The following is a 20130-nucleotide window of genomic DNA, read 5'->3' on the forward strand; positions in this document are numbered from 1 at the left end:
CCTGCACGTCACTCCAGACCTCAGCCTTGTAGCAAAAGTTTAATGGTAATAACTCTGGAGGAGCTTAGGAGAGAGAATGGCACATAACGGAGACTCCTTTGCTTGCATCTTCAGAAACAGCTCTATTTCCATCTTTAATATCTCTGTTTTTCCCTTTCAGGGTTCTTTTGAAGACTCTGACCTGGAGTTACATACTGACTTTGCGGGAATGGGACCTGCTCTCGGGGTCTCACGACCGGCCGTTATTCGGTACGCCAAGGGCACAGCCTAGGAGCTTCGCTCGCCTTCGGAGTGCCGGGATTTCGTGGCTCCGGAGACGGGCGGACTGAAGGCCGGTGTCTCTGCGGGAACTCGGTGTGTCGTGGGAGACGGGAGATCGGAAGCAGTGAGCTGGCTGCTGGCCGTGTGCCCAGAGACCCGAGTTCTTTGGGCACAGAGCTTGGAAGAAACGACACAACGGACTTCTAACATCGTAAACCAGAAAGTTGTTTGTTATGTCTCCCCTCTCGCTGTGAAACAGAGACACCCCTTTTTCCCTTATTAGGGAAAGAGAGAGCCTGTGGTATGTCAAATACCGGGTGAACGAGTAGTCTTTGGGGTACTGCTAGTCTGTGTCTTTATTGATGCTTTGCTGCACGCTGGAGTGCTCATGGGGGGGGGGCAATACTTTTTTTTGCTGGGGAGGGGGAATCATTGCCTTGCTGCCACTTGCACACGGGAAGGAGGAGAGCTGGGGGGGCTTTGGGGTTCTAACATTTAACTGTCATTCATTCTTTGGGGCCACTCTGTTTTCGTGGATGCTTGTGGAGAAAAAGTATTTCAGGATGCATATTGTATACATTTCTCTGACATTAAATGTACCTTTGAAATACACAACCATTAGATTCACCTTCTTGCAGACACTGAAAAGCATAACAGAATACACGAGAAACCACAAACAAGACAGCGCGCTACGCGTCAAATATGCAAAAGAGGACAAATCGCACAAATAGCTGAACAGAAATAAGCAGGTAGCAAATAGAACACGAACAGCAGATTCTCCAAAAGTGAATCCATGGCAGCAAAGTCTGTGGTCTGGTCCAGGACCCCAATGGCTGCAGGACGACAACTGCCTCCCAGCCTGGCAGTGTGGGAGCCAAGACCCCCGTACTTCCCACCCGATGGCAATAGCAAGAGGAGAAGGACCCCAGTCGACTGCAAGCAGACGATGCTGAACAGCTGTCAGTTTTGCACTCTCGCCATTGATGAATTTAATCGTGCTGAACACTTTAATCGACGCAGAGTAATGGAGCTGAGCATGGAACTGTCATCCACTGGTCAGGCCGCGACACAGCACGGTTGCTGCCCCGGCCGTACCTTCACCCACTCCTCCTGGGGATCGCAGAAGCGGCAGCTCATTCAGACAGTTTGGAAGTACATCCCGTAAAGGGAATTTACAAGCTGCGGCTGCAGCGATCGCAGTTCAGAAGTACATTAGAATCAGAATCAGGTTTATTATCACCGACATGTGACATGAAATTTGTTAACTTAGCAGCAGCAGTTCAATGCAATGCATAATATAGAAGAGAAATAAAATTTAAATAATAATAAATAACTATATCAATTACAGTATATGTATATTGAATAGATTAAAAAATGTGCAAAAATCAGAAATACTGTCTATTCAAAAAAAGTGAGGTAGTATCCATTTAGTTCAACTTAGTTCAATGTCCACTTAGGAATCGGATGGCAGAGGGGAAAAAGCTGTTCCTGAATCGCTGAGTGTGTGCCTTCAGGCTCCTGTACCTCCTACCTGATGGCAGAGGGGAAAAAGCTGTTCCTGAATCGCTGAGTGTGTGCCTTCAGACTCCTGTACCTCCTCCCTGATGGCAGAGGGGAAAAAGCTGTTCCTGAATCGCTGAGTGTGTGCCTTCAGGCTCCTGTACCTCCTTCCTGATGCTGGAGGTCCTTAGAAATGGACGCTCCCTTTCCGAGTCACCGCTCCCTAAAGATGTCCTGGGTACTTTGTAGGCTAGTGCCGAGTGACGGAGCTGACTAGATTTACAAGATTTTCTGCAGCTTCTTTCGGTCCTGTGCAGTAGCCCCTCCATTCCAGGCAGTGATGCAGCCAGTTAGAATGCTCTCCATGGTACATCTATAGAGGATTTTTGAGTGTATTTGTTGACATGTCAAATCTCCTTATGAAGTATAGCCACTGACTTGCCTTCTTCATAACTGCATCGATATGTTGGGACCAGGTTAGATTATCAGAGATCTTGACAGCAAGGAACTTGAAGCTGCTCACTCTCTCCACTTCTGATCCCTCTGTGAGGATTGGTATTTGTTCCTTCATCTTACCCTTCCTGAAGTCCACAATCAGCTCTTTTGTCTTACTGATGCTGAGTGCCGGGTTGTTGCTGCGGCACCACTCCACTAGTTGGCATATCTCACTCCTGTACGCCCCCTCATCACCACCTGAGATTCTACCAACAATGGTTGTATCATCAGCAAATATATAGATGGGATTTGAGCTCTGCCTGGCCACACAGTCATGTGCATATATAGAGAGTAGAGCAGTGGGCTGAGCACACACCCCTGAGGTGTGCCGGTGTTGATCGTCAACGAGGAGGATATGCTATCACCAATCTGCACAGATTGTGGTCTTCCGGTTAGGAAGTCGAGGATCCAATTGCAGAGGGAGGTACAGAGGCCCAGATTGTGGGAATGATGGTATTAAATGCTGAGCTTAAATAATGAACACCATCTTGATATAGGTGCTTGTGTTGTCCAGGTGTTACACCACCTGGAGGGCCATCAAGATTGCATCTGCCATTGTCCTATTGTGGCGATAGGCAAATTGCAATAGGTCCAGGCTGCAGACCCAATTACAAGCTGCAAACTGCAGGGCTCGCATTTCAGAAGTACATCCCGTAAAGGGAGATTACAGGCTGTGGACTGCAGCAATTGCAGTTCAGAAGTATATCTAGGAGAGTATCTAGTAACTTGGTGAGCTGCCTGCAAAACGTCGCCACAGGTCACCACTGCAAGAGGCAGACAGCATGGGAAAATAGGTGGGATAGACCATTTGGTCCCTCAAGCTTATCCCACCATTCACGATAATCATAGTTGATGAATGCTGGCCTCCCCACTTCTTTGTTAGTTCCCCACAACCCTCAATTCTGCACCCTTTCCAAAGCCTCCACTTCCTTCCTATAATGGGCAACCAGAACATCATCCTCCAAATGCAGCCTGACCAAAGTTTTATACAGCAGCAATATGACTTCCCAATGTTTATACTCAACACCGTAACTGACGGGGCAAGACTTCCATCCGGTTGTTCCATTCTATCTAATTATGTTGCCACTTCCATGGAGTTATGGACCTGCACCCTTAGACCCTCCTGTACTTCAATTCTCCTAAGAGTCCAGACAATACATGAATATTTAACCATTTAACAATCACAGCACGGAAAAAGGCCATCTCGGCCCTTCTAGTCCGTGCCAAACGCTTACTCTCACCTAGTCCCACCGACCTGCACTCAGCCCATAACCCTCCATTCCTTTCCTGTCCATATACCCATCCAATTTTTTTTTAAATGACAATACCGAACCTGCCTCTACCTCTTCTACTGGAGTGGTAAAGGCAGGCCTTGTCTCTTACATTTGACCTCCAAAGGTGTAACATCTCAGTCTGCAGTCTGCATCCTGGACCCATCGTATCTGCATTAAACTCCACTTGCCTTTTCTCTGTCTGCAGTTCCAGCTGGTCGTATCCTGTTGTATCGTTTGACAAAATCCCTCACTATCTGCAATTCCACCAATTTTTGTGTCATGTATAAACTTACTAATCAGCCCCAATACATTTTCAGTCAGATTATTTACATATTTACACCCAGTGGCAACATTATTAGGTACATTAATACACACCTACTCGTTAATATGAGCATCTAATCAGCCAATCATGTGGTGGCAACTCAATGCATAAAAGCATACAGACATGGTCAAGAGGTTAAATTGTTGTTCAGACCAACCATCAGAATGGGGAAGAAATGTGATTTAAGTGGCTTTGACCATGGAATGATTGTTGTTGGCAGACAGGATAGTTCGAGTATCTCAGAAACTGCTGATCTTCTGGGATTTCCACATGCAACAGTCTCTAGATTTGACAGAGAATGGTACAAAAGTCATCTGCCTGGTTAATGAGAGAGGTCAGAGGAGACTGATCAAGCTGACAGGAAGGCGACGGTAACTCAATTAACCACGCAATACAACAGTGGCGTGCAAAAGAGCATCTCTGGATGTACAACACATTGAACCTTGAAGTGAATCGGCTACAGCAGCAGGTCACACCAGGTTCCGCTCCTGTACCTAATAAAGTGGCCACTGTGTATATTTCCCTTTTCAAGAGCAGTACCTCGGCAACAAGGGCTCACTCTAATAACCGGTCTTCAGCCTGAAACTGTTTCTCCCCAGAAGCTGCCTGGCTTGCCACATATTTCCAGTCATTTTTATTTTTATCACCAACCCCAACAAAGTTAATAAATTAAATTGGCTTCAGGTTGACGGAGAGCAAGTGGTACCTCATCTAACCCGGGCCTTCATTTACAGGACCCCAGAGCGCTATAACCACAAGTGATCCTAAAGATGCTAAAAATATTGAACACACGCACACACACACACACACAAAATGCCGGAGGAACTCAGCAAGTCGGGCAGCATCAATGGAAAGGAATAAACAGTCACATTTTTGGGCCAAAACGTCGACTATTTATTTTCTTCCATAGATGCTGCCCGACCTGCTGAGCTCCTCCAGTGTTTTGTGTGTGTCGCTCAACGTGACAACAGGTGAGGCAGGCTGGTAGCCCAACCTACATTAACCCTTCGACCGCGGGCACTCTCTCACCTCCAAATACGGCACTCCCTTCTCAAAGGATTGCGGGTACTCTCGAAGGAGCTTCTCCTCGTTCAGGAACTTGGCGTCTCGCCCGTTACTGGCTGGCTGGAACAGGCCGTAGTTCAGTACATCCTTCAGGCTCTCGTTCAGTGTGCACAGCACCTGCTGCTTTGCTGCCCAGATAGTGGCGTCAGGGTTAAATCGAAGACATTTCTGTCAAAATGCAACGAAAGTTTGGAATTTTAGCTTCACAGACAGTACAACTCCAATAGTCCACTACCTCACTTCTTTATGATCTGTTTTTGCACATTTTAAATTTAATTATTTAATTTAACTATTTAATATACATACATATATATACCGGAATTGATTTTTTTCCTATACTATGATGTAATTCATTGCCACAGATAGCTGTGGAGGCCAAGTCATTGGGAATATGTAGAGCAGAGGTAGATAGGTTCTTGATTAGTAAGGGCATTAAAGGAGAAACTAGGAGAAAGGGGTTCAGTGGGATAGTAAGTCAGCCATGTTCAAATGATGGGCCAAATGGCCTAATTCCACTCCTATGTCTTATGGTCCTATAATCTCCACTGCCTTAGATTTCGTTCACTGCCTCTTGAGTCACTGGGGGGAGCATTTATTTGTGGAGAGTGGTGCTGGTGAAACTATAACATTGTACAGCTGCCGCTAAGCTAACAAATTTCATGAGATATATCCGGAGATATTAAACCTGAGTCTGATGCTGATAATCCAGCACTTTGGGATGTTTATGGTCAAGGGGATTTTCCAGATTATTGGATGTCACTTCTAGTAATATCCAAACAAACTTAAGTTCATTCATTGCACACCTGTGCCGAGTTTTACACTAAAGTGTGTGTTTAAACATATCAGGAAGGATACGAGAATGGAGACCCCCGCACTGAGCTACAACCTGAACCCCTGCCGCGTGAGACACCAGCCACAGTCCTGATCCCCGTCCTAATCACAGACCCGCCCGCAGTCAGGAGCATCCACAGGAGGGTCACGAGAATAATCTCAGAAATGAAAGGGGTAACGTACGAGGAGTTTTTGATGGCTCAGGGCCTGTACTCACTGGGGTTTAGAAAAATAGGAAAAAATGTGTAAAAAGTGTAAAGTGGTCATCAAATGTTCTAAGTGCTAAGAGTGGTCATGGAGAGGATGATTCCTATAGTGGGAGAGTCTAGGATCAGAGGGTACAGCCTCAGGATAGAATGATGCCCCTTCAGAACAGAGATGAAGAGGAATTTCTTTAGCCAGAGGATGGTGAATCTGTGTAATTCATTCCCACAGATAGCTGTGGAGGGCATGTCATTGGGAATATGTAGAGCAGAGGTAGATAGGTTCTTGATTAGTAAGGGCATTAAAGGAGAAACTAGGAGAAAGAGATTCAGTGGGATAGTAAGTCAGCCATGTTCAAATGATGGGCCAAATGGCCTAATTCCACTCCTATGTCTTATGGTCCTATAATCTCCACTGCCTCTTGAGTCACTGGGGGGAGCAATTATCTGTGAAGAGTGGTGCTGGTGAAACTAAAGAGAGGTTGGAGGAGAGAATTTTTAATTTCATAGCATGGCTCCCCTGTTCAACATCTCCCACTCCTGCCGCTTGTTCACCTTCAATATGATTGCACCCCCAATGGAGGGAGATTTGCTCAGGAGTTTCCCTCAAAGTGCAAAGTAAATGTGATCTCAAAGTTTGTCTCATACACCACCGTGTGATTCATTTTCTTCAAACGTTTACAGGAAAACAAAGTCATGCAAAGGAATTGATGAAACACTGTACATAAACAATGTTCAAAATGAGACAAGTTGGGCAAATAAGCACATAATATTCAGATTATGAGTTACAGAGTCCTTGAAAGTGAATCCATTGGTTTTGGAATCAGTTCAGAGTTGAGTTGAACAAAGTTATCCACGCTGGTTCAAGAGCCTGATGGTTGAAGGGTAATAAATAAATCTGGTGGTGTGGGACCTAAGGCTCTTGCATTTCCTTCCCAATGGCAGTAGTGAGAAGATGGCCTGGCCTGGATGCTGGGAGACCTTGACGTCGGATGCTGCTTTCTTGTGGCTGTGCTCGTTGTAAACAGGCTCAATGACTGACAGGGTTTTTCCTGTGATGGACTGGGCTGTGCTTTCCTGTCCCTGACCATTGGTGTTTCTATACTATATCATGATGCATTAGTCAGAATACTCCCCACTGTATATCTATAGAAGTTTGTCAATGTTTTTGATGACAAGCTGAAACTCCCTGACCTCTCTGCCTCTCCCTGATCCCACAGCATACTCCCTTACGTCAAGATCGATAGGCAGGCCTTTAGTCATCTTCCCTTACAGACAGACAGCCATACGTTATTGATCCCGAGGGAAATTGGGTTTCGTTACAGTCGCACCAACCAAGGATAGAGTTGATATATATCAATATTTTAAAAAAAACATAAATAATTAAATAATAATAATAAATTATGCCAAGTCCAGGACCAGCCTATTGGCTCAGGGTGTCTGACACTCTGAGGGAGGAGTTGTAAAGTTTGATGGCCACAGGCAGGAATGACTTCCTATGACGCTCAGTGTTGCATCTCGGTGGAATGAGTCTCTGGCTGAATGTACTCCTGTGCCTAACCAGTACATTATGGAGTAGATGGGAGTCATTGTCCAAGATGGCATGCAACTCGGACAGCATCGTCTTTTCAGACACCACCGTCAGAGAGTCCAGTTCCACCCCCACAACATCACTGACCTTACGAATGAGTTTGTTGATTCTGTTGGTGTCTGTTACCCTCAGCCTGCTGCCCCAGCACACAACAGCAAACATGATAGCACTGGCCACCACAGACTCGTAGAAGATCCTCAGCATGGTCTGGCAGATGTTAAAGGACTTCGGTCACCTCAGGAAGTAGAGGCGCCACAGCCATACAGAACTCTGGTCTGGCCACCCTTGCGCAGCTCTGATCCCCCCCCACTGCGACCGGAATTACGTAGAGGCTTTCACGAGGTTCGCCAGGATGCTGCCTGGATTAGAGGGCGTGGCTACAAGAAGAGGCCGGACAAACTTGGGTTATTTTCTCTGGAGAGAGACCTAATTGATGTACGAAAGATTATGAGAGACATACAGTGGAGACCTGGCATCTTCTTCCAGGGTTGAAATGTCTAATACTTGGAACGTAGAACAGTACACCACAGGAACAGGTTCCCTCGGCCCTTGATGTTGTGCCAATCCATTTTAAATAAACATCCAACTAGCTAATCCCTTCCGCCTACACAATGTCCATTTCCCTCCAAGCCTATTATTACAGGGCATGCATTTAAGGTGAGAGGGGAAAGTGCAAAGGAGATGTGCTAGTCATTTTTTTTTTAACGCAGAATGGTGGGTGCTTGGAATGAGCCTCCAGGAGTGGCAGTGGAGATAACTACAATGAAGGTGTTTAAGAGGCGTGCAGAGAATTGATAGTCCTACTCAGATCATCCAGCGCGGAGAGAAGTGCAATAATCCCATGGAATAAGTCAGCGTGTGGGACCAGAGTATCACAGAGTACATTCCAACACTGCAAATAGTTCAGTAACTAAGCCAGGCTTCCCCCCCCCCCCACTTCCTTTCCAGCCCGAAACGTCGACTGTTTATTCCCCTCCACTGACGCTGCCTGACCTGCCGAGTTCCTCCAGCATTGCTCCGGATTCCCAGCATCTGCAGAATCTCTTCTGTCCATTATAGCAAAGTTGTGTAATGCTGCAGTCCGGATTTCAGCTGCGTGCAAAAGCTCGGTGTTTACTAGAACTGGGTGGTACAGTTCTTTATATGTAACAGCAGGTCTGAGCATCCATCGTAACGTCCATCATCAAAGTCTCCCACTAGCTCACGGCTACCATTGGACAGGATTTACGGAAGCCTGAAGTTCCACACCACCAGGTTCAGGAACAGCTACTTCCCTTCAGCCATTCAGTTCTTGAACCAACCTGCACAATCCAAATCACTATCTCAATATAAGCCATACTGTGACCGTGTAAGACACAGGAGCCTAATTAGGCCATTTGGCCCATCAGGTCTCCTGGAGCATTCAATCATGGCTGATTCATTATCCCTCTCAACCTCACTCTCTTGCCTTCTCCCTGTAACCTTTAGCACCCTTGCTAATCAAGAACCTGTCAACTTCCACTTTAAATACACCCAATGACTTAGCCTCCACAGCCGTCCTAGCAATGGATTCCAACGGCTCGGGAAATCCCTCCTCACCTCTGTTCTAAAAGGCTCAAAGGTTCATTTATTATCAATGTATAGAACTTTGAAATACTTCTTCTCCAGAGAGCCACGGAACCAAAATCCCTCCTCCCTGTACAAAAAAAAATGAACGAAAATGAAACAGGCACGTTGACTCCCAAAATCCTCCCCCACCTGCACACAAAAAAAAACGAGAAAGATCGGGTGAAAAACACAGAATATATAAAAAAAAAGACTGAAAGAAGTCCATATAGTCCAAGTCCGTATCCAAAATGCAGAAAACCTGAGTAACATTCTCTGTGCACAGCAGGCTTTTCCCTCTCGGGCAGCAGAGCGATCTCAAGACCTATCAAAAGGATGCCTCCCCTCTCCTTAGAGCGATCCCACCAGTGCTCAAAATGGCTGCCTTTCTATTCTGAGGCTATGCCCTCTGGTTCTTAACTCCCGCGCCATAGGAAACATCCTCTCCACATCCACTCTACCTGGGCCTTTCAAGAATCCATGACCACTTTGCAGTACAATGGATTTTTTTTTGCTTTAATTGATCTTTCTCGTAAGAATGGGGTAAAATATATGCTTAATGTCCTAATGGTCTCGACCCGAGACGTCTACTCTTTATTCCTCTCCATAGATGCTGCTAGACCTGCTGAGCTCCTCCAGCGTTTTGTGTCTGGTACTCTGGATTTCCAGCTTCTGCAGAATGTTTCATGTTTATGATTTACGTTTAATTTATTTTTCTTTTGAAAGCTGCCTATATGATGCCACGTGCCTGTGGTGCTGCTGCAGGGAGGTCTTTTATTTTACCTATTTAGAACAGAGTGATCTAGGAATAATGGTGCATAGTTCCCTGAAAGTGGAATCTCATGTGGATAGGGTGGTGACGAAAGCTTTTGGTATGCTGGCCTTTATAAATCAGAACATTGAGTATAGGAGTTAGGATGTAATGTTAAAATTGTACAAGGCATTGGTAAGGCCGAATTTGGAGTATTGTGTACAGTTCTGGTCACCGAATTATAGGAAAGATGTCAACAAAATAGAGAGAGTACAGAGAAAATTTACTAGAATGTTACCTGGGTTTCAGCACCTAAGTTACAGGGAAAGGTTGAACAAATTAGGTCTTTATTCTTTGGAGCATAGAAGGTTGAGGGGGGACTTAATAGAGGTATTTAAAATTATGAGGGGGATAGATCAAGTTGACGTGGATAGGCTTTTTCCGTTGAGAGTAGGGGAGATTCAAACAAGAGGACATGAGTTGAGAGTTAGGGGGCAAAAGTTTAAGGGTAACACGAGGGGGAATTTCTTTACTCAGAGAGTGATAGCTGTGTGGAACGAGCTTCCAGTAGAAGTGGTAGAGGCTGTTTCGGTATTGTCATTTAAAGTAAAATTGGATAGGTATATGGACAGGAAATGGGTTATGGGCTGAGTGCGGGCCGGTGGGACTAGGTGAGAGTAAGTGTTCAGCACAGACTAGAAGGGCTGAGATGGCCTGTTTCCGTGCTGTAATTGTTATATGGTTATATGCATATGACAATAAACTCAACTTTGACTTTTCTGTAACGGTCAGGCATATAACGTAGGATCAGTGTGCATGATAGTGGTGCGCAATATTGCCACGTGCGCTACAGCACTGTGCAGTACGTGGACTACTGCATGGCAGCAGTGCACAGTAATGCAACCTGCGTAACAGCTCGCAATCGTCAGTGTACGGTCCTATGGCAGTAAGGGTAATGTGATAGCAGGCAACTGTTGCTGCAGATTACAGATGCATGCATTGGTTCAGTGTGCATTCTGGCATGCTGCAATGGTCCAATTCATTAATGCATAGTTGTTCCCTGCACATTACAGAAGTGACTAACAACTTGGATGTTACTGTAGGAGACGGCATCTGAGATGGTCCATTTAGAGATACAGCATGGTAACAGGCCCTACCAGCCCAGCGAACCCGAGGTGCCAAATACACCCATGTAACCGATTAAACTACTAACCGGTACGTCCTCAGGATGTGGCAGGAAACCAGAACACCCGGAAGAAACTTACAGTCACAGGGAGAACGTACAGACTCCTTACAAACAGCAGCAGGAATTGAACGCTGGGCACTGGTGTTATGCAGCGTTACGCTAACTACAAGTCGTGGAGGCGGCCTGTGCTGAGGTTCCATCGACTGGTTCTAAACTCCCACCGACTGCACCTCTGCCACCCCCCAAACTCGCCAACTTTCAAAGTCAAAGGTGAGTTTATTGCCCCGAGTGCTCAGGTGCAATGGAAGACTCACCTGCAGCAGGATCATAGGCTCAGGGCGTCAGACAAGGAAAGCAAATTACGCTCCATTTTTTTTACGAGAAAGAGCGCAATCACGACAGAGGTTGTTCATTTTAGCGTTAAAGCACCATTCTTCCACCTGGTGAAGTGGGACTTCAGGACGGGGGCTGCGAGAAGATGGCATGGGTGGGGGTCATTGATGGCGGACGTTGCCTTCTTAAAGCAGCTCCTCCTGTAGACACAGCCAGCGTTGGGGAGGGACATGCTTTCAGGAGATGTGTAAAGATTCTACACGCTCCCTACAATGAACCACGAGCAGCCCGATTTCAAGCTGTGAACCTTCCAAGGAAAAGTTTCTCCATATTGAAGCTCGACACATTCACCCCCTTCGATTGGTTCCCTCCTCAACTGTCAACACTCAGGGGAAAGATGATGGGCCCTATACAGAATCGGGATAAAACCTTAGCCCTTGGCAGCTCATAGGGGAATGATACAACCCTTCTCAGAGACTTGAAAGGTTGCATTATTTGTTTTGTCACAGCAGATGCCGGAGCCTTTAATTAAGTCATCCGCAGACGTTAATCCAACTCTGAATTAGCCCAGGTTCCCGCAGTCCGTATCCAACTGAATGTGGCATTATTAAATATTATCCAATCAAAGGGTGGTTCCGCGCCACGACTGAAACAGCTGTTTGCGGCCAATTATCACCGTTGCTACGGCAACCACAACAACCTGTCTGCGGCCAACAGACCCTCAGTCAGAAGCTATGGTTTCGCATTGTCAACCAGCCCACCACTGTTGCTCATTGCCAGAAGGCAGCTGAAGGCTGATTGGTTGCGGTCAGAGGTCAGAGGGCACAGGGTGCAGATGACACCGCGGCTGTTGGCAGGATCTCGGGCGGTGACGAGGAGGCCTACGGGAGCGAGTTAGATTGGCCGGCTGAGCGGCGTCTCAACGTAAACCTCGCACTCAACACCAGCAAGACCAAGATATTGTCTGTTGTTGCCAGGAAGTCAGGAGAACACGCACCAGTCCCCCACCGAGGGGCCAGCAGTAGAAAGGGCGAGCAGATTCAAGTTCCTGGGCGACAACATCTCAGAGGATCTGTGCTTTGGCGCAGTTACAAAGAAGGCATCCCAGCGGCTATGCTTCATTAAGGGCTTGAGTTGATTTGGTATGTTACCAAAGATTCTAGCAAATTGCTACAGACTTGGTTGCATTCTGAATGGTTGCGGCATGGAGCCTCCAAGACGCAGGACTAGAAGAATCTTCAGAGGACGGTAAACTCAGCCAGCTCCGTCATGGGCAGAGCTCTTCCCTCCATCAGCGAGGAGATGTACAGCAGAGATCACCCCAACGAGCTGCGTCACTGCGCGGTATGGAAACTGTACGGCAACGGGTGGTCAAAAATGCCAAAAGCACCAGCCTGCCTACCATCAAGGACACATAGAAAGGTGCCGGAACAGTAACGTCATGAAGGTTTCCACACAACCTGCCCATGGACTGTTCGTCCCACTCCCATCACAGAGTGGCACCCAAGCCAGCACCAACAGACTCCTTTCACCAAGCAGTGAGGCTGATCGACACCTCCACCCACTGACTCCACCGCTGCTTCCATCAGTCACCTTAGCGTCACTTTATGGACATACAATCAATGCATATAGGCTATCTTACATATTCATATATATATATGGTTTGCATTTTTCTTTTGTGTTGCTTCAGATCTGGGGTAACGTTTATTTGTTCTCTTTACAGGAAATGACATTAAGCAATCTTGAACCTTCAAAAGCTGATGCCTCCAAAAAGCAGCAAGTATCTCTAGAGACCCTCACCACCCAGGACAGGTCCTTTTCTCATTACTACCATCAGGGATGAGGTACAGGAGCCTGTAGACACACACTTAACATTTTAGGAGCAGCTCCTCCCCCTTCACCATCAGATTTCTGAACAGTCCGTGAACACTGCCAAATTATTCCTTTCTTTTTGCACCACTTATTTAATTTCTAAGTTACAGACTTTTATGTTCAAGCTGCTGCAAAACAACAAACTTCTCATCGCATAAGTCAGCAGTAACACAGGGCTCTGATGTCTGTGACCATTGACAGGGAGGCAGCTGGAAGGGGCGAGGCAAAAGGGCTGGAGGGTCCAGTGTGCCTCAATTCAGCTGCTTGTGCTGGCGTGGACACCCCCCAGACTGAATCTCCATCCTCGTTTGAAACACGTGCGCGTGCGCACACACACACACACACACACACACACACAAACCCCACGTCCTGCCCCAGCTGAAACACGTGCACGTGCGCGCACACACACACACACACACACACACACAAACCCCACATCCTGCCCCAGCTGAAACACGTGCACGTGCGCGCACACACACACACACACACAAACCCCACATCCTGCCCCAGCTGAAACACGTGCGCATGCGCACACACACACACACACACACACACAAACCCCACATCCTGCCCCAGCTGAAACACGTGCACGTGCGCGCGCACACACACACACACACACACACAAACCTCACGTCCTGCCCCAGCTGAAACACGTGCGCCTGCACGCGCACACACACACACACACACACACAAACCCCACATCCTGCCCCAGCTGAAACACGTGCACGTGCGCGCGCACACACACACACACACACACAAACCTCACATCCTGCCCCAGCTGAAGCACGTGCGCGTGCGCGCACACACACACACACACACAAACCCCATGTCCTGCCCCAGCTGAAACACGTGCGCGTGCGCGCACACACACACACACACAAACCCCACATCCTGCCCCAGCTGAAACACGTGCACGTGCGCACCCACACACACACACACACACACACAAACCTCACATCCTGCCCCAGCTGAAGCACGTGCGCGTGCGCGCACACACACACACACACAAACCCCATGTCCTGCCCCAGCTGAAACACGTGCGCGTGCGCGCACACACACACACACACACACACAAACCCCACGTCCTGCCCCAGCTGAAACACGTGCGCATGCGCGCGCACACACACACACACACACACACACACACACACACACACACACACACACCCCAACGCACACACACACCCCAACGCACGTGTGCATGTACATACACACCAAGTCACACGTGTCATGATCAGAGATGTACAGTAGGGAAAGTGAGACCCCACAAGCCTGTATCACCAACCACCTATCCTAAACTGAGAGAGAGACAATGGGTCGGGGAGGCTGGATGAGTTAGAGGGGGTGAGAGTTGGAGGGTGAGAGAGAGAAAGAGAAATAAAGACAGAGACAGACAGAGAGAGGGAGAGAAAAGGAGAGACAAAGCGAGAAAGGCAGAGAGGCAAGGTGAGTGAAATAAAGTGACAGAGGGAGGAGGGAGAGAGACTGAGGAAAGAGAGAGAGAGACAGACAGAGAGAGGGAGAGAAAAGGAGAGACAGAGCGAGAGAGAAAGGAAGAGAGGCAGGGTGAGTGAGATAAAGTGACAGAGGGAGAAGAGGGAGAGAGACTGAGGGACAGAAAGAGAAAGAGACAGAGACAGAAGGAGAGAAAAGGAGAGAGAGAGAGAGAGAGACAGGGTGACTGAGAGAAAGTGATAAAGTGATAGAGAAGAGGGAGAGAGACAGAGGGACAGAAAGAGAGAGAGACGGTGACAGAAAAAGAGAGAGAGAGAGAGAGAGAGAGAAAGGCAAGCAAAAAGATTCAGGCACAGAGTGAGAGAGAGAGAGACAGAGAAAGAATAGAGTGCAAAAGAGAAGTGTGAGGGGGCAGAGGTAGGGACACAAACATACAGAGATACACAGGCATATGCACACTGCAGTGTAAAAAGGGAGGGAAAGGATGATGAGGGAGAACACACACACGTGCAGAGTAGTAGAGAGGGAGCGAGGAAGGGTAGATGAAAGACTCACAATAGAAACCTCCTACTCTCCATTTGAACCCCTTGGTAATTCAACAAAAATAAAATTGCTCAGATTCTGTTCACCTTGGCTCTCGAGCTAAAAATAACCCCAGCGCACAACAGACGCCATTTGGTTTCTGAGCAGCGTGTGGTTGATTTAAACACTAGTCACCCTCCAGAATCACAACCTTCGCACCTCTCCCCTTCACTCCCTCCTCCTCCCACCCGGCTGCCACAACTGACCCAACTCCAGCCCGCAGAGACGCGTTACAAATTGTCTTCCTCTACCTTTGCGGCTGAAGACACTATTTCCAGATGAGGAGAGATGCAGGGAAGTATTTTTAAACACAGGTTTTTTTTTCCCGAGCAGCTTGAGTTCGCCTGTGCTCTAATCTACTTGCATGCCCCACTAATGAGCAGAGATGTAGGCCAGGCTGACGGTGACCCACTCTCTTCTGCAAACGCTGCCGAGCGCTGGCATTTTCCTGTAGACTGCATTAACATAGATTTCTTCTCACACACACCCCAGACCAACCCAAGTGGGTTAGGGGCAAATAAAGCGGAGGTCATTAACTGGCTCTCAAGTGACATCAGCACCATTTGCCCTTGGTCTTGGCCCAAAATGTCAACCAGAGAGTGAGAAGGGATTCTCTTTTGGAAGGCCAAACATGATGCCAAAGTATAGGGTTGATGGCAAGATGCTTAGCAGTGTTAAAGACCAGAGGGACCTCAAGATTTCCCCACAAGTTGATAGCGCAATTAAAAAGGTGCATGGTGTGTTGGCCTTCATTCATAGAAACATAGAAAACAGGAGCAGGAGTAGGCCATTCGGCCCTTCGAGCCTGCTCCGCCATTCAGTATGATCATGGCTGATCACCCAACTCAGAACCCTGTACCTGCTTTCTCTCCATACCCCCTGATTCCTTTAGCCACAAGGGCCATATCTAACTTCCTCTTAAATATAGCCAATGAACCGGCCTCAACTGTTTCCTGTGGAAGAGAATTCCACAGATTCACCACTCTCTGTGTGAAGAAGTTTTTCCTCATCTTGGTCCTAAAAGGCTTCCCCTTTATCCTTAAACTGTGACCCCTCGTTCTGGACTTCCCCAACATCGGAAATAATCTTCCTGCATCTAGCCTGTCCAATCCCTTTAGAATTTTATACGTTTCAATAAGATCCCCCCTCAATCTTCTAAATTCCAGTGAGTATAAGCCTAGTCGATCCAGTCTTTCTTCATATGAAAGCCCTGCCATCCCAGGAATCAATCAATTCAATGGGGCAGTGAGTTCAAGAGCTGCTACATCATATCTTAGAGATCACATTTAGAATATTATGTTCCGTTCTGGTCAGCTCATTTTAGGAAGGATGTGGGAGCTTTAGAGAGGGTGCAGAGGAAACTTATCAGAATGCTACCTGGATTAGAGAGCACGTCTTACAAGGATAGGTTGAGTGAGCCCGAGCTTTTCTCTTTGGAAGATGAGAGGTGACTTGATAGAGGCTTACGAGATGGCGCAGGTTCTCTAGAGAACAAAGGAAGCTGTGGTTCAGGTTGGTCAGTTCTAATCAGCTCATTGTAGGAAGGATGTGGAAGCCTTACAGAGAGTGCAGAGGAGATTTATCAGGATGCTGCCTGGATTGGAGAGCATGTCTTACGAGGATAAGTTGAACGAGCTTTTTTGGGGGAGAAGGAGGGTCAGAGGTGACTTGATAGAGGCATAAAAGATGACGAGGCATAGATCAAGTGGATAGCAGGTAACATTCTCTTTGGGTCAAATAGGCTGATAGAGGGGAGGCATAATTTTAAGGTGATTATAGGAAAGTATAGAGGGTGTCTCTGCACAGAATATAGTGGGTGCATGGTGCGTACTGCTAGGGGTACTGCTAGAGGCAGAAACGTTAGGGGCTTTTGAGAAACTCTTAGGTGCATGGATGATTTAAAAAAAAATGAAAAGTTATACAGGAGGGAAGAGTTAGATCGATCTTTGAGATGGTTATAACGCCTGTATTGTAGGCCAAAGGGCCAGTACTCTTTCATGTTCTACGTTTATTCCGCGCCATAGATATTGCCTGACCTACAGAGTTCCACGTGCATTTTGGGTGCGTGTGGCTCAGGATTTCCAGCATCTGCAGAGGTTTGGGTTTATCAGAACCAGTTATTTATTTTTTAACGGGAGCTTGCTGCGTGCAGCGTGACCACTACGCAATAACTGCACCACCAATACCTCCGTTTTATATGTGTAGACGGCACAGTAGAACTGCCAGCTCGCAGCACGGGAAACCCTGATTCAATTGAGGACATAATTTGAAAAACAATGGTCAAAACCCCACTGCCCTGTTGGGGAAGGAGGGTTCTGCCCACTGTCCTATGTGGTGTGAAAAAGTCAGGGCAGTGTGAGGATTGACAGGCCAGGTGACCAATGGTGAGAGGGCAGTTGATCATGAGATAAAGCCTCCAGGAAAATCTATGGTCTGCTTCAGTAGTGGGTCCTTAGCTCAAGATGAAACCAGACTCTCCGCCTCTCCCTCAGGAGCCACGCTGGCACAACGGTGCACCGGGTAGAGGCCCTGCCTCACAGATGAAGAGGGCTGGGTTCAATCCCGACCTCGGCTGTTTGCCCTCCCTGTGGCAACGTGGGTTTCCCCACTTTCCCCAAAGGTGAGCAGGTTGCTGGGTTAATCGGCTGTTTTAAATTGCCCGTAGTGTGTAGGTAGGGGGGAGGGGGGGGATCGAATACGGGACAGGCGCGGATTTCAGAATCAGAATCAGCTTTATTATCACTTCCGCATGTTGTGAAATTTGATTTTTTTTGCAGCAGGTATACAGTGCAAACTATAAGAATTACCATAAATTACAATAAGGATATATATTTGTACAAAAAGAGAGCAAAATAACAAGGTATGTTCGTGCGTCCATAAATCTGATGTCGGAGGGGAGGAAGCTGTTTCTAAAACATCGGGCGTGTGCTTTTGGGCCTCCACCTGCACCTCCTTCCTGACGGTAGCAATGGAAAGACAGGACAGCCTATATGGTGAGGGTCCTTCATGATCGATACCACCTACGTCGCCTTTTGAGGATGTCCTCAGTGTCCGTGATGAAGTCAGCTGAGTTTCAACCCTCCGCAGCATCTTCCGATCCCGTGGATTGGAGCCTCCGGAGGCAACCGGTCAGAATCCTCTCTGCAGTACATCTGTAGAAATGTGCTGCAGTCTTCGGGGCGACATATGAAATCTCAAGCTCTTCAAAAATATATAACCGTTGTTGTGCCTTTTTCATAACTGCATCAACGTATTGGGTGCAGGATAGACCATGACACCCAAAAAAACCCGAAGCTGCTCACCCTTTCCTCTGCTGACCCGGCGATGAGGACTGCCATGCGCTCTCCCAACTTCCCTTTTCTGAGGAGTGGGATGGGAATGCAGGGAGGATGACGTCGGATCAGTGCAAGTGGGTAATAGGTGGTCAGCGTGGAGCGGGCGCTTTGAAGGCCTCTGTGGAGTTTTCCAGCATCTCTCAAGGCTGCGAGATGTGGGTCGAACAGAGAGTCCAGCGATCTGCTGGAGGAATCCTGCGGGTCGAAAAGGAGTTGGTGACGTACGGAGCAGATGTACAGAAGAGCCTGCTTCTGTGCTGTCGTGGTCAATGGCTCCATCACTCCAGCTGGAAAGGGCGCACCTCTTGCAGCTGCTGGTAAAATTCCATCTTCCCCAGAATATCCTGGTGCCGTCACAGAGAGCATCTTCACGCCAGCCATTACTATCTGGCTCGGTGCAGCTTCCTCTGGCAAAGCACGAAAGCTAGAGAACTGTCAGGACGGCAGAAAAACATCACCGGCGGTAGCCTGCCATCACCGCAGGACTTGTATGTGTCCAGGACAAGGAAGCGAGTGAGTAACATCATTGCAGACACTACCCAGCCTGCAAACTGCCTTTTCCAAAGCCTCCCTTCTGGGAAATGCTATAGGGCTACTAATACAAAAACTTCATGCCATCTTAACAGACACTTCCCCCAGGCAATAAATGTGATCAACCATTCTAGTTAGCCCCCCCCCCACATACCTCCACTCCCCTCTGTCTATTACCCCCCATCACTGCACTGTAAATGCCTTAAAGCAATTTTTACAATACTGTATACATTGCAAGCACATGCTGGCATTTCTGTACATTCTATCTAATTCTTTATAACTGTTGAATGCTGTTTTTTGAATGTTGCACCTCATGCCAACACACTAGGGCAGATTCCTAATAAATGTACAAGGTGAACAAAGTTGATCCCTGGTTCCGTGGACCAGTGACTGTCTTTCGCCGCAAACACAGGCCTCCAGGAGGGACAGACCGGGAGGCTAACACAAACAGGTGTTCAGTTATTCCCCAAGCTCAGCCCAAGGCTCGATGGGCTGGAATGGCATCAGAATCCAGCGCAGGAACGCGGGAGGGAGCTATGAGGATTGAAGATGTGAGGTCGAAGCAGAGTGCTACCTTCCACTGCTCGAGGTATCAAATACAAATTCTGCTGCCTGACCTGCTTCAGGATTACTAATTCTGTTATATGAGACACTGGGGGGGGGGGGGGGGGGCATCACTTAGCTACAGCAACAGCGTCAATAAGATTGAAAGAGAAAACTTTCAATAAGTTGTCTGGGCTTGTGAAGCCGAGAAGGTCCTCACCACTGACAAGAGGCATGTGTGTCCCTGGTACTTCCTGACTGTCATCCTACACCCCTCCTCAGTCCACCAATCAGCCCAGACTCCTCTCCCACCAGTTCCCCTCCTCTTTATAGTGGCCATCTTGTCCCTCCACTCAGTTCCGAAGCAGGGATTCGACCTGCGGTTCCTTCACACCCTCCACCCCACTGGTGCTTCT

General features: G+C 47.7%; 1 protein-coding gene across 1 annotated transcript in view; it reads right to left on the bottom strand.

Annotated features, from left to right (window-relative positions):
* Positions 1-20130, bottom strand: part of shank1 (SH3 and multiple ankyrin repeat domains 1) — a 320292-nt gene that overhangs the window by 292032 nt on the left and 8130 nt on the right. Inside the window, exon 2 of the mRNA XM_059953249.1 lies at positions 4882-5085. Within this exon, the coding sequence (XP_059809232.1) occupies positions 4882-5085 (204 nt within the window). The remainder of the gene's footprint in view (positions 1-4881; positions 5086-20130) is intronic.

The sequence above is a fragment of the Hypanus sabinus genome, chromosome 29 (assembly GCF_030144855.1).
Source record: "Hypanus sabinus isolate sHypSab1 chromosome 29, sHypSab1.hap1, whole genome shotgun sequence".
Lineage (NCBI taxonomy): Eukaryota > Metazoa > Chordata > Chondrichthyes > Myliobatiformes > Dasyatidae > Hypanus > Hypanus sabinus.